The following is a 13,642-nucleotide window of genomic DNA, read 5'->3' on the forward strand; positions in this document are numbered from 1 at the left end:
ACCCTTTTCAAGTTGGAAACACACGTTTGTAAACCGCCCATCATCCAACACCAAAGTCCATGGAGAAAACTGTCATTTTTAGCTTGCGGGTGAAACAAGAGCTGCTGGTCTTAAGCTGCCAATATTTGGTCATTCATGTCACTTCGGTGAATCAGAACAAATGCTTCTAAACACCAAGGTCACAAGGAAACACATTTGAACGTACTAATGAAGGCAGCAGTGGATCAACAGCAGCTGCTGTGTGCAAAGATGTAAAATCGTTTGATTTTCTCTATGGAGTTTGGTGCGGGCAGAGACTTCAGTTTCCAGCCACCACACTGCTTGTCAGGAAAATATTTGTGTGTGTGCTTATAAGAGATGAATTCTCTCTCTCTAGGTGAGCCTCGCTCTGCGACGCGACGGGACAGACGGTCAGGCTGAAGTGTTCTGGAGTCTTCAGTCAGTCGGTGCCAATCATCAAGATGTAACCGCCAACGACCTGCAGCCTTTTAGTGGCTCGCTCGTCTTCCTCTCTGGACAGAGCGATGCCTCCATCAACCTCACCGTCATGGCTGACGACATCCCAGAAGTGAACGAGACCTTACTGCTCACTCTGGATAGGTAAGGATATTAAACTCACTTTTAACATGAGTGAAACCAATCTCATATAATGTTTTTAGAGCCAACTTTTAAACATGTTTTGGTCTAGTGACATTTAGAGAGCTGAATTGCTGCCACTTGATCCCATGCCTCTTTCAGTATTTTCTGCTTGTGGAGGCAGTTTGGTTATTGGTCCATTCATTAGTCTCAGTTATGATGAGAACGGCATCTCTCTCTCCCTCCCACTGCTTCCCTGCAGGGTGGAGACTGCACGCTTTATAGTATACTTCGGGTAAGTGGAGAGTGGGGTGAACCTGGACCCTTTGTGTGGCGTGAATTGGGACTTTGTTTTTTTTCAGAGAAGGGCCTACTTCAGGATTTCTGTGGTCTTTGCTTGATGAGACTGGGGGGGTTTCTAAGATGGTGTGAAAAACACAGATTCCTAAAGAGGGTGGGTGTTGGGAGTTAATTAAGAATCTTCTTTATGCGTTTTGCTTTAATTTAACCAGGCTCTATTGTGTAACCTTTTAAAGATGTCAGTGTTTGTATGCATGCAGTGCCTTGGCTGTGACTGTTTGTTTGGAGTGCTTCTTTCCGTCATGTCTTTGTCTCTAATTTACCCGTCATGTTACGCTTGCTTGGCTCCAATTTTCCGAGCCTAAACCCACATACACACATCCCTGCCGAGCAATAACAGTGCAGGCATGCAGTTGATTGACATTGTTATTAAAAGTGGTCCAAACAGCAGGACTTCAGGAACGTTACACAATACAAGGAATGCATAAGGGGCCCTCCATACTTTTCGGTGTCTGCAGAGAGTCGCTGTGCATTTTCTGCCTGTGCGCACATAACTATGGTTCCAATCATACTAAAATAAGGATCTGTGTCAGTCTGGCGTGGCACATACGCGTACTCTATCTCATATTCCGTAACAGTAGTGGACGATTTCTCAACAGGAGTTCATCCTAATCTTTTTTCCCCTTGTTTTCTTTGAGCGATGGGTTGTTCAGGTGTTCATCGTTTTCTTCTTCGACCAAAACTAGAGCACGCCTCCAATTCGACCGGGAATGTGTTGTGTGACGTACATAGGCAGGTGTAACCCTTTTTGGTGGAGCTACACCATATATAAGAAACTGTGGTGAATAATTGAAATATAATTTATCTATGGCTAGTGAGATCAGAAGCTCTAGAGCCGACTACAGAGCCAAGGATGAACCAAACAACACACCAGGAACAACTCGGACACAGTATCTCTCCTTTTAGAAAGAACTCCTCTTCCCATTTAATAAAACAGGGAAGGATGAATAGAAAACAGTTACAGTGTAAATAATTTGTACAATTGTTACCCGGGTAGATATGAAAAATAAAAAAATAAGAAAACAATTCACAGCTGTTTAAATAGTCTTTGGTTCAATATTCAATTTAACCCTTCAAACTCAAACACTTAGTCCTTGCAGCAGGTAATACTGCCCAGTCCACTGGAAAAGTGGCAACTGTTTATCCTACCGCACTGTTGAATGCGTTGACTGTGTGCGTGGAAGCAAAGTTTCTGGGGTTCAGGATTCCAATCTTCTGCATGCAATTGATTCACTAATTCTTCTCCATTGGGCCGTAGCTCGCCATCAAACGTCTAGCTCCAACTCCAGGTAGATCGGGAACTCTCGGGATCCACAAAAAACCTGACCTATTGTGAATAAGGTCAGACATTCAAGCTTCTAATCAGTACATCACATAAAAGCTAGAATACAGCTTCTAATTTACCTGATCATTCTCTAAATTATCAGAGAATGACTCACAAAACATTTCAAAAGAATTTCACAATTATTAATAATCAACACGTATAATAACAAAATCAATTTGCTAGAGAAATTGTTAAAGAATTATGGTTACTGAAATAACCTTTCACTCATTGATCTTCACAATCAGTCTCAATTGGCATAAAATAATATCAATACAATAACAACAAAAAACACATGCTGTGTGCATCATCTGTCCTGCAACAGCAGCCTATAGCAGAGTCTACAAAATAATTGAGTGCAGCTTAATGTGCTTTAAGTGCACAGTAAAGGTAGTTAACCAACAACAAAATTATCTAATGTGCACAATTAGCAAAGTGCAGATGTGTGTGCTTAAAAAGCACAAATGAATGTCCCTAAATCGACACAAATAACCATACAGCATATAACAATTATGCAAGGGTTAAACACAAACAAACAACGACCAATTAAGACTTCACTTTCAAATGAACAAAGCTAACATCTTTAGCATAAGTGAATGGAATCACCATAGTGTTTTGTTAGCGTTAGCGGCTAGCGCAATAGCGACTAGCGCATTAGCGGCTAGCGATTAGCATGGTCAAAACATTTCTCACCGATGCGTTATTACTCCTCTAGTGAGGACAGATCCTTCTCGCTGTTCTCTCACGGGATGGTAGTGAAACTATCCAGCCAGTTTTCATCAATTTTAATCAACTTTTAGAGTTTTTCTGTCTATCTTTCATGTACTGTGTGTTTCGATGTTTGCTCTCGCTCCTCGCTTCTCAAGAGAGGGAAAACCTTTTTTTTTACGGAGGTGAACTAGATGAGAGCTGACACCTGATTGGTCAGTCGAACCAGCATCTCGACATGCGACAGGCTGATAAAATAAACAGGAAGTAACCCGCTGGCAGAGGGAACAATCCTTTCAAAATAACAGCATGGAGCATTTCAAAATAACAGCACAGATTATTTAACCTTGGTTACACCCTCCCCTCCTGAAGTTAAGCACGTCCCCGTGCATGGGAGTGGCTGTGTAGTAACAGGAGGGCTCAGGTGAGATTTTGAGTTTTCAGCTTCCAGCAAAACATCTGTAAAAGCCAAGCTCAGGCCTTGAAAAAGAGACTGAACGATGGATACCAGTGGGCTCCCAAGATGTGGATACTGGAGTCGTTCAGGTCTTTCTCGATTTCTCGTTGAACGTCGAACAGTGCTGCCCTGCCTGTCAGTTACATCATCTTTACCTGGCACTGCATCATTGGTTACCGCTGGTACATTCTCAATCTCTCTTTCTTTTTTTTCTGCAGGAACATCCTCTTCAGAAATTTTTAAGGTTTCATCAGCAGTAGGGTCATTTTCAGCAGGCTCAGGAACATTGAATGGTAAGTAAACACTTGTTGGTTCTTTGGTCCTTGTTTCTTTTTCAGGTACTTTGTCAGTAGTAGCAGGTGAACACTCAAGATCAGCAGCGGCTGGCAAAGTGACAGGTACGTCTCCCACTTGAACGCTGCATGAATCATTGGGTAGGTTAGCAGGTAAGTCTTCTTCACCCACTGGAGCACTGACAGATAGGTGTTCTTTGGGTACGTTTCTCTTCTCGCCCTTTGAAAAAGTCGACTCAGGATGAATGTTCACTTTGGGAATTTCGTAGATAGTCGTAAATCTCCCAATTTCCGTATCAGGCTGTTCTCTAAACCACTCATATGGAAAGTCATCCTCAGAGTCAGACTGAACATTTGCATTCCCAGGCTCTTTGGCAGACTGACGTGTCTTTGGTCTGCGTGGTTTTAGCAATTCTGGCTTTTCATCACTCAGTGGAAGAGAACCGCACGGGAGTAGGAGGTCCCTATGCAGGGTCCGCAACGGGCCTTCCTTGTTCTCTGGTCTGACAGTGTAAACTGGAAAATCTCCAGCTTGCTTCACCACTACATAGATATCTGACTCCCACCTATCGGCGAGTTTGTGTTTGCCGCGTAAGCGGACAGCTCTCACCAACACTCTGTCACCAGCCTCCAACTTAGAGACAGTAACATGTCTGTCAAATCTTGCCTTGTTCTTTTCTGCTATCTTCTTAGCATTTCGGGTGGCTATCTCATAGCTCTCTTCCAGGTGAGACTTGAGCCTTTGAACGTACTCTGAGTGGAGCTTGTATTCACCATCCCTCAAAGGCAAACCGAAAGCCAAATCGACAGGCAACCTCGGTTGACGACCGAACATTAGTTCATAGGGTGTGAATCCTGTTACATCATTTTTGGTACAGTTGTACGCATGCACCAAGGGTTTCACAAAGTTTCGCCATTGTGATTTGTTTTTATTGTCCAGTGTTCCCAGCATGTTCAGCAACGTTCTGTTAAAACGTTCCACTGGATTCCCTCTGGGGTGATATGGAGTCGTACGGATTTTATGGATACCAGCAACTTTGCATAGCTCTTTGATCGTACGTGACTCGAAGTCAGGTCCTTGGTCACTATGCAAGCGCTCTGGGATTCCATAATGTACCATGAAGTTGTCCCAAAGACATCTGGCAACAGTCTGGGCTTTCTGGTTTGGCGTTGGAATGGCAACAGCATACTTAGTAAAATGGTCGGTGATCACCAGGATGTCCTTCGTGTTACTTGAGTCGGGCTCGAGAGACAAGAAGTCCATACACACGAGTTCGAGGGGCCTGGTGGACTTTATGTTGACCAACGGTGCTGCCTTGTCTGGCTGTGCCTTTCGGCGGATACACCGATCACAGGTCTTAACTTTTTTTTCCACATCTGCTGCCATTTTTGGCCAGTAGAAGCGGGTCCTTACCAAATCCAGCGTACGTTCGATGCCCAGGTGGCCCATATCGTTATGAAGGCTCTGCAGAACAACAGCTCGGAGCTCCTCTGGTAGGACGAGCTGATGTGTGACTCTGCCACCATCTTGGCGTCTCCGATACAGCACTTGGTTATGGAGTTCAAGACGGTTCCACTCCCTCATAAGAAAGGGAATATCAGGGAGCTCTTTTCTGACTGTTGGGGGTAGCTTTTCCCCACTCTCCTTGTGAGCTATTACTTCCCTGAGACAGGGGTCATCCCTTTGCTTTTGTCTGATCTCTCTTTCAGACAGATGAGGAAGATCAGGTGGGCCAACATGCTGCTGTTCATTCACAAAGCTGTCTGGTAAGGCCTCTGAGGAGATTGCTAGAGACTGTACCAGCGTCATGGCTTCATCATTGCCTCTGCATTCATCTGTTGCCACAAGAACCAGGTGCCTCTCACAGATGGCATGCACAATGTCTTGGCTCACACCTATCCCAAAGTCAGCCAAATGGTTTTGTGTAAACTGACTGATGCGTTCTTGCTCTTTCTGGGACTTCAGGTCATTAGAAAGCCCTCCATGGGGTCTTCTAGAAAGACCGTCCGCATCAGTGTTTAATTTGCCTGCTCGATATTGAAGCTTGAAGGTAAAAGTGGATAGAGCTGCTAGCCATCTGTAACTGGTGGCATCCAGTTTGGCAGTGGTAAGAAGGTATGTCAGAGGGTTACTATCCGTCATAACAGTGAACTGATTTCCATATAGGTAATCATTAAACTTTTCTACCACAGCCCACTTTAAAGCCAGGAATTCTAACTTGTGAGCTGGGTACCGTGATTCGCTGCGTGACAAGCTCCTGCTGGCATATGCAATCACCCTCATGCGACCCTCTTGCTCTTGGTATAAAGCCGCCCCAAGCCCTATGGTACTGGCGTCGGTGTGTAGGACATACGGCAACTTGGGGTCAGCGAATCCAAGAATAGGAGCCGTAGTGAGCTTTTCAATTATGGTGTTGAATGCAAGCTCACAGCTGTCAGTCCAACGGTCACCAAAGGGCTTCTTCGGATCGTGGTACTGGTGCATCTGCAGCTTATGCTTGGTGTTCTTGTGTAGTGGAGGGTAGCCGGAAGTCAGATCAGTGAGGGGTCTAACAATGCTGGAATATTCTTTTATAAACCGCCTGTAGTAGCCTGAAAACCCGAGGAAAGATCTCAGCTCTTTCAAACCTTGGGGTCTCGGCCACGTTTTCAGGGCTTCCACCTTTCCAGGGTCAGTCCCCACTCCGCTCCGAGACACGATATGCCCCAGGTATTTGACTGATGTCTGAAAGAATTTGCACTTTTCTGGGGAGAGTTTCAGTCCGTATTCTTTCAGACGGGTCAAGACTTTGATTAGTCTCATCTCATGTTCCTGCAATGTCTTGGAAAAAACAATGATGTCGTCGAGGAACACCAGAACCTCCTTCAAGTTCATATCGCCCATACATTTCTCCATCAATCGTTGGAACGTACTTGGAGCGTTCGTAACACCCTGTGGCATACGATTAAACTCCCAAAATCCCATGGGGCAGACAAAGGCAGTTTTGGGTTTGTCAGACTCTTCAACCTCGATCTGGTAGTAACCAGATTTCAGGTCAAGAACTGAAAACCATTTTGATCCAGTGAGTGTGGAGAATGCCTCTTCCAGGTTTGGGAGTGCATAAGCATCTTTCACAGTCTGAAGGTTTAATTTTCTGTAATCAATACAGAGACGGACTTCTCCATTCTTCTTCCTCACTACAACTATAGGTGAAGAGAATGGAGATTCAGACTCACGGATCACTCCAGCTTGAAGCAGTTCTTGCAGGTGCTTACGGACGGCTTCCAAGTCATGAGGGTGTATGGGGCGAGCTCTGTGCTTGAAGGATGATTCATCTGACAGTTTGATCTGGTGCTTGACTTGATCAGTTCTTCCGAAGTCAAGATCATTCTGGGCAAAAACTTCAGGCATGCTGTTTAGTTTTTGTGTGATGCGCTCCTTCCACTCAGCAGGAACGGGAGAATCACTGAAGTTAAATGACATACTCTGTTTCTCAGTAGAGTCTGGGTTTGGTGTGGACACACTATGCTCTTGTGAGAGGACCTTTTGAAAGGCACTAATCTCACCAATAATACACCTCTGAGGAACGATGACATCGTGTTCCGACTCATTGGTAAGTACTACTGGTACCTTGTGTGGTCTTTTGGTGGGCAAGTCAATGAGGCAGGTCTTCACCAGCAAACCGCCTGGCAAGGAGGATGAGGAGGGGTGCTCCAAAACTACAGACCTCTCAGTAGTGAACCCATTAACTGCAACACAACCTTCCAGGACTACGGTTTGGCCAGCTGAAACCAACTGGGGGCCTACACTGTGCATCTTCACCAGTCCAAGGTTACCAGCCTTGCTTTGTCGCTGTCTGAGCTCAAGGACCTTTAGTACTGCCTTGTAGCCATGTTCTGTAGGTTGCTGTGTCTCAGGAGCAATTTCACAGTATGTCTCGTACAGTACATCAAGCGTGTTGGTACCAATCAACATAAGTGAGTCAGAAGCAGCATGAACATCTGGAACCACCAAAGCAAGTGTTGAAACCTCAATTTCAACTCCCAAGAACTCTTTAGGAAAAGTGACACTCAGCTCAACATATCCCAGATAAGGTACAGACTGACCGTTGGCCCCCTCAACTTCTAACAGGTTGAACAGTGGTTTGATGTCATGTTCAGGTAGGTATTTCTGATAGAATGAATGAGGGACCGTGGTGACTTGGGAGCCTGTATCTAGCAAGGAGTTCGTAGAACTTCCTTCTACTTCCACTTGTGCTGTGCTCTTTGTGCCTATCAAGCCTTTGGGTAGCTTGAATGGACGATGTTTTGTGTGAGGCTGCTTTAATACAGCACAGTTCTTGGCAGTCACTTTAAGTTTGGATTCAGTGGGACATGGTTGACTATCAACAGTTCTTGTCTGTCCCTCGACAGGAACTGAGCTCAGTTTAAAGGAGATATGGGAAGGCTCTGCGCCTCCCATAACTGCTGTCGTTCTCTCAGTTCTTTTCGTTTTGCTGCTACTAGGGCAGGATTTGCGTCAGACTCACAGGTTGCTACAATGTGCCCATCTTCCCCACAGCGAAAACAGTACCAAGGCTTTGGCTTGGAAGTGGCGCCCTTATGGGAAGGTAGATTGATTTCTGTGTTTGCATGGTCAGGTTTTTGTGTTTCTGTCATTTTCGATGTTTCCCTCTTGGAAGAGGTTGTCTTTTTCTTTTTCATGAGAGAGGTTAGCTGACTCTTCAAATCTGCAACCTGTTTCCTCAGCTCATGTATGCTATTTGCATCAAATTCAGCTTTGGTTTCTCCACAGTCATACACACTTTGAACGTGTGACACAGCTTTCTGCTTCGTGGCACCCAAGTGTTGTTTCATCCTCATGACTTTTGCTTCTTGTCGATCTTCTTCTGTACGTAAAAGTAACAACAGTTCAGCAAATGATGGAGGGGTTTGTTTTTTCTGTTCTAGATGGAGGTCAGCAAGCAGGACGTTGTCCCAACAGCCTCTGCAAAACTGTCTGAGAAGATGCTTGTCTGAATCTTGTGCTGCAACACCTCCTCTGCGCACAGCATTACCAAGGGCAACTTGAAGACGTTGCAGATAGGTAGATGGTTTTTCACCAGAGTCCTGGAGTGTGCCCATAAACCGTACAAACAATTCCTCACCATCTTCAACTGTGGCAAATGCAGAGTCTAACATTTGCAGATAGACCGTAGGGGGCGCTTCAGGACCAAGATGTTTGATGACATCAGAAGCCGGGACAAGAAGACTCTCAAGGATTCTTCGAGTTCTCTCAAGATCAGAGACAGAAGTGTCTTTCATCATCAAGTCAACATGGGATCGCCAAGTGTCGTAATCAACCTCACTGTATGGTCGAGGAATCTTACCTGAAAAAGTTCTCAATCTCAAGGCAGGATGAGAGTGTGAGGGTCTGTCTTCACTTCTTACAATGTGCTCTACCACTATCTTTTGCACTTCAGGTGGGTTGAGCTCACTGGAATTTAGATTTGTGGGTGTCTTTGATTTAGAGGAGGGGGCCGATGCTGTACTCGGATCAACATCAGGGAGACCAAGTGTTACGAGAGAAGGAGCGTCGACCAGCAGCTGCGGTGGAATCTTGTGTGGGCTGGGCTCTGCACCTTCAATAGACTCCTCTATTTGTGACATCGCCTCCTTTAACACCTCCTCAAAGTCCTTTCCACTCAGCTTGGCTATTCCCTTAAGGTTTTCAAGGTACGTCTGTGTGACATTACTGCCTACCTTCTGTGTGTAGACACTTGCCAGGGCTCGTACATGGTAGATGACATAAGGATCGTCTGGAAATGAGTAAGTATAAGGTAAAAGAGGCTCTAATGCTTGTACAGCAGTGCCGTGGTTATACTCTACTATCAGGTTTGTATGAAACTCTGTTGTTGGGTCATCTATTCTTAAAGTTCTGTTAATTGAACCATACCTTTTCAGAAAGTCATGAATCTCTTCATCTTTATCTGACCCTGTTAATCCACTCACAAGGACTGCATTTGGAACTTTAACACTTAGCTTATCAATAACATCCATTTTCTTAATACTGTGGGTCGTGTTGTCAAAAAAAAAATGTAAAACAAAATGGAGTATGTTCCAGGTTATTGTTTGGCAATAAACTAGGCTCCTGGCTAGCTCGCCAAGTTTTATGTAACCCTTTTTGGTGGAGCTACACCATATATAAGAAACTGTGGTGAATAATTGAAATATAATTTATCTATGGCTAGTGAGATCAGAAGCTCTAGAGCCGACTACAGAGCCAAGGATGAACCAAACAACACACCAGGAACAACTCGGACACAGTATCTCTCCTTTTAGAAAGAACTCCTCTTCCCATTTAATAAAACAGGGAAGGATGAATAGAAAACAGTTACAGTGTAAATAATTTGTACAATTGTTACCCGGGTAGATATGAAAAATAAAAAAATAAGAAAACAATTCACAGCTGTTTAAATAGTCTTTGGTTCAATATTCAATTTAACCCTTCAAACTCAAACACTTAGTCCTTGCAGCAGGTAATACTGCCCAGTCCACTGGAAAAGTGGCAACTGTTTATCCTACCGCACTGTTGAATGCGTTGACTGTGTGCGTGGAAGCAAAGTTTCTGGGGTTCAGGATTCCAATCTTCTGCATGCAATTGATTCACTAATTCTTCTCCATTGGGCCGTAGCTCGCCATCAAACGTCTAGCTCCAACTCCAGGTAGATCGGGAACTCTCGGGATCCACAAAAAACCTGACCTATTGTGAATAAGGTCAGACATTCAAGCTTCTAATCAGTACATCACATAAAAGCTAGAATACAGCTTCTAATTTACCTGATCATTCTCTAAATTATCAGAGAATGACTCACAAAACATTTCAAAAGAATTTCACAATTATTAATAATCAACACGTATAATAACAAAATCAATTTGCTAGAGAAATTGTTAAAGAATTATGGTTACTGAAATAACCTTTCACTCATTGATCTTCACAATCAGTCTCAATTGGCATAAAATAATATCAATACAATAACAACAAAAAACACATGCTGTGTGCATCATCTGTCCTGCAACAGCAGCCTATAGCAGAGTCTACAAAATAATTGAGTGCAGCTTAATGTGCTTTAAGTGCACAGTAAAGGTAGTTAACCAACAACAAAATTATCTAATGTGCACAATTAGCAAAGTGCAGATGTGTGTGCTTAAAAAGCACAAATGAATGTCCCTAAATCGACACAAATAACCATACAGCATATAACAATTATGCAAGGGTTAAACACAAACAAACAACGACCAATTAAGACTTCACTTTCAAATGAACAAAGCTAACATCTTTAGCATAAGTGAATGGAATCACCATAGTGTTTTGTTAGCGTTAGCGGCTAGCGCAATAGCGACTAGCGCATTAGCGGCTAGCGATTAGCATGGTCAAAACATTTCTCACCGATGCGTTATTACTCCTCTAGTGAGGACAGATCCTTCTCGCTGTTCTCTCACGGGATGGTAGTGAAACTATCCAGCCAGTTTTCATCAATTTTAATCAACTTTTAGAGTTTTTCTGTCTATCTTTCATGTACTGTGTGTTTCGATGTTTGCTCTCGCTCCTCGCTTCTCAAGAGAGGGAAAACCTTTTTTTTTACGGAGGTGAACTAGATGAGAGCTGACACCTGATTGGTCAGTCGAACCAGCATCTCGACATGCGACAGGCTGATAAAATAAACAGGAAGTAACCCGCTGGCAGAGGGAACAATCCTTTCAAAATAACAGCATGGAGCATTTCAAAATAACAGCACAGATTATTTAACCTTGGTTACACAGGGTTCCCAAGGACTTTCCAGGACCAATTCCCTCAAATTCAAGGACCTAATGTGCTGACACGGTTTAAGATTCCCATCTTAAGCTGTGTCAGGCAACTTGCAAGAGCTGCTTCGCCCATGGCTTCCACTTTTATCGATTTGCAGCACGCTCTGCATCTGGACGAGTGATTGTCCTTGGGATCCTGGTCAAAGTCAGTCTTTGTAATTTTCTTTGGTGAGACAGAGATCTTGGAATTTTCATTTCCCAGGCATCACCTCATTTGCTCTCGCTTGCTTAACATTACTCGCTCATTGTTCTGCATGGAATCTCGCGTCAACGGTGGAGAGAGAGAGACAGTGGACAGTGTCCTTAACACTGCTAATAATTACGACATGACGTTTGTTCTGTGTAGGCCTAGTCTACGTCAATCAAGCAATGCAGGGCATGAAACAGTAGGCGGCGTCGTAACAAACAAGGGAGACAATTACCTAAACATCAACTTAACTTATTTCTTGAAATGTACGTCATTTACATCACATGGACCTCTGTAGACTCGCAGACACGGAAATTTAATTGGCCTCTAGGAAGTAATATTTTAATGCAACAGACACTGAGAACATTCAGTCAAAACAAAAGGTCTGTGACGTACACTCGGAGACAAAAAGTCAGATGCAGAGAAAAGTCCCCAAAGTCCAGGCCAAAATCTAAACACGCCAATCCAATAAACAGGCAGAGTCAAACGTATTTAAGCAGTACGATCAAAACAAGGGCAAGGCAAACTTGAGACGGAAAACATGAGACGTTAGCACACAAGGGCTACAAAGACAATCTAACAGGGACATGTGGATAATGTATAGCTACACAGACAGGTTGACCTGGTGAAAACAACAGGGACAGGAAGTGGGTGTGGTCAGGTGAATGGAGGGAATACTCAACAAAGACCAGGACAAACTTGCTGACTTTAGTGACCGTTTTTATGCTTGTAACTCTAGAATGTAATGTAATTTAGTTCAGCGACGGCAGAGGGCAGGTTTATGCTTGTTAGCATGCAGCTAATGGAAGAAGGTTAGTAACTAACACGCAAAAGAGTTGCGCAAAACACAAACTTTCAACTGTTAACACTGCCATTATGCTTCACACGTGTATTTGTGTGTATTATCTCCAGGACTAATGTTGAGAATCAGATTCTCAAAGCTGGTTTCACCAGCAGAGAAGTTGTTATCATGGAGAACGACGATCCCGGAGGAGTGTTTGAGTTCTCTCCGTTGTCCAGAGGCCCGTGGGTCATTAATGTAAGTCAAACTTTTATACTGGAGAATTTGAATATGTATTTAAAGGCGCAATGTGTAACATTTAGCAGCAATAGTTGGGGAAGTTGCACATCATTGCAGGTGAGAATCTCTCACCTCACCTATCTCTAATCTAAGTATTTATGAGAATAATTAAGGTGTTTAGGTTGTCCATTTAAAAACATGGTACATGTAGAGGAGACCATTTGGAAAAAGCTATATTAACTATACATGTGTATATATATATATATATATATATATATATATATATATATATATATATATAGAGATATATACAATACTTTTGTCCATACTGTGTATACTGTATTTTCTACTGACTGTCAAATGACATTTTAACATTTTAACTCCAGGAAGGTGAGGTTGTGGAGCTGCATGTGGTCCGAGCCCAGGGACAGCTTTTGAAACAGCTGGTACGATATTCCGTCGTGCCTTCGGGCAACAGTGAATTCTACGGCGCCACAGGCATTCTGGAGTTTAAACCCGGAGAGAGGGAGATAGTGGTGGCACTGGTGGCGAGGCCAGATGGCGTGCCTGAGGTAAGAACATAATCTTTCTATCGTTATATAACATCAATTTCTGCTCTTCAAAATAAAGTCCTTCTGGTCTTTAAATTTGGTTTTGACTTTAACAAAGTCAAGTTACCTTTGATTTGATTCAGGGAAGTATTCCTTTTGAAAAGAGGCAGAGTAATTCGTTTTTCATTCGGTCTCCACGTTGCCAACATCTGTTCCACATGCTGCTTCAATTTATCTCAAATTTGCTAAATGATATAACAGACTCTGAAGATTATGATTTGAACCTGTTTTTGCTACATTAAAACTTCATGAAGTTCATGTGCGTGTGTGTTTCTCTCCCT

At 43.4% G+C, this 13,642-nt stretch overlaps 2 protein-coding genes and 1 long non-coding RNA gene across 4 annotated transcripts in view; 1 reads left to right on the plus strand and 2 right to left on the minus strand.

Moving 5' to 3' along the window:
- The window catches only part of adgrv1 (adhesion G protein-coupled receptor V1), a 148,436-nt gene that overhangs the window by 30,519 nt on the left and 104,275 nt on the right, over positions 1 to 13,642 (plus strand). Inside the window, exons 12-15 of one of the 2 annotated variants that reach the window (XM_058636829.1) lie at positions 377 to 600; positions 839 to 871; positions 12,642 to 12,768; positions 13,137 to 13,322. In XM_058636829.1, coding sequence (XP_058492812.1) covers positions 377 to 600; positions 839 to 871; positions 12,642 to 12,768; positions 13,137 to 13,322 — 570 coding nt within the window. The remainder of the gene's footprint in view (positions 1 to 376; positions 601 to 838; positions 872 to 12,641; positions 12,769 to 13,136; positions 13,323 to 13,642) is intronic. The other variant, XM_058636830.1, reaches the window with a different exon arrangement.
- On the minus strand, positions 1,832 to 5,438 carry LOC131464383 (uncharacterized). The gene is made up of 2 exons (XM_058636831.1): positions 2,951 to 5,438; positions 1,832 to 2,263 (listed from the first exon to the last, which is right to left on the minus strand). Exon 1 carries the CDS (start codon positions 5,298 to 5,300, stop codon positions 3,303 to 3,305), a length of 1,998 nt encoding a protein of 665 aa, XP_058492814.1. The 5' UTR covers positions 5,301 to 5,438; the 3' UTR covers positions 1,832 to 2,263; positions 2,951 to 3,302.
- Positions 10,005 to 11,489, minus strand: LOC131464384 (uncharacterized). The gene is made up of 2 exons (XR_009241168.1): positions 11,124 to 11,489; positions 10,005 to 10,436 (listed from the first exon to the last, which is right to left on the minus strand). It is a non-coding gene; the product is annotated as an uncharacterized LOC131464384 (long non-coding RNA).

Source organism: Solea solea, chromosome 8 (genome assembly GCF_958295425.1).
Source record: "Solea solea chromosome 8, fSolSol10.1, whole genome shotgun sequence".
Taxonomy (NCBI): Eukaryota; Metazoa; Chordata; class Actinopteri; order Pleuronectiformes; family Soleidae; genus Solea; species Solea solea.

Bases quoted from the DNA above. Each gene is read 5' to 3' on its own strand.
- LOC131464383 (XM_058636831.1), bottom strand. From the start codon at position 5,300: ATGAGGGAGTGGAACCGTCTTGAACTCCATAACCAAGTGCTGTATCGG.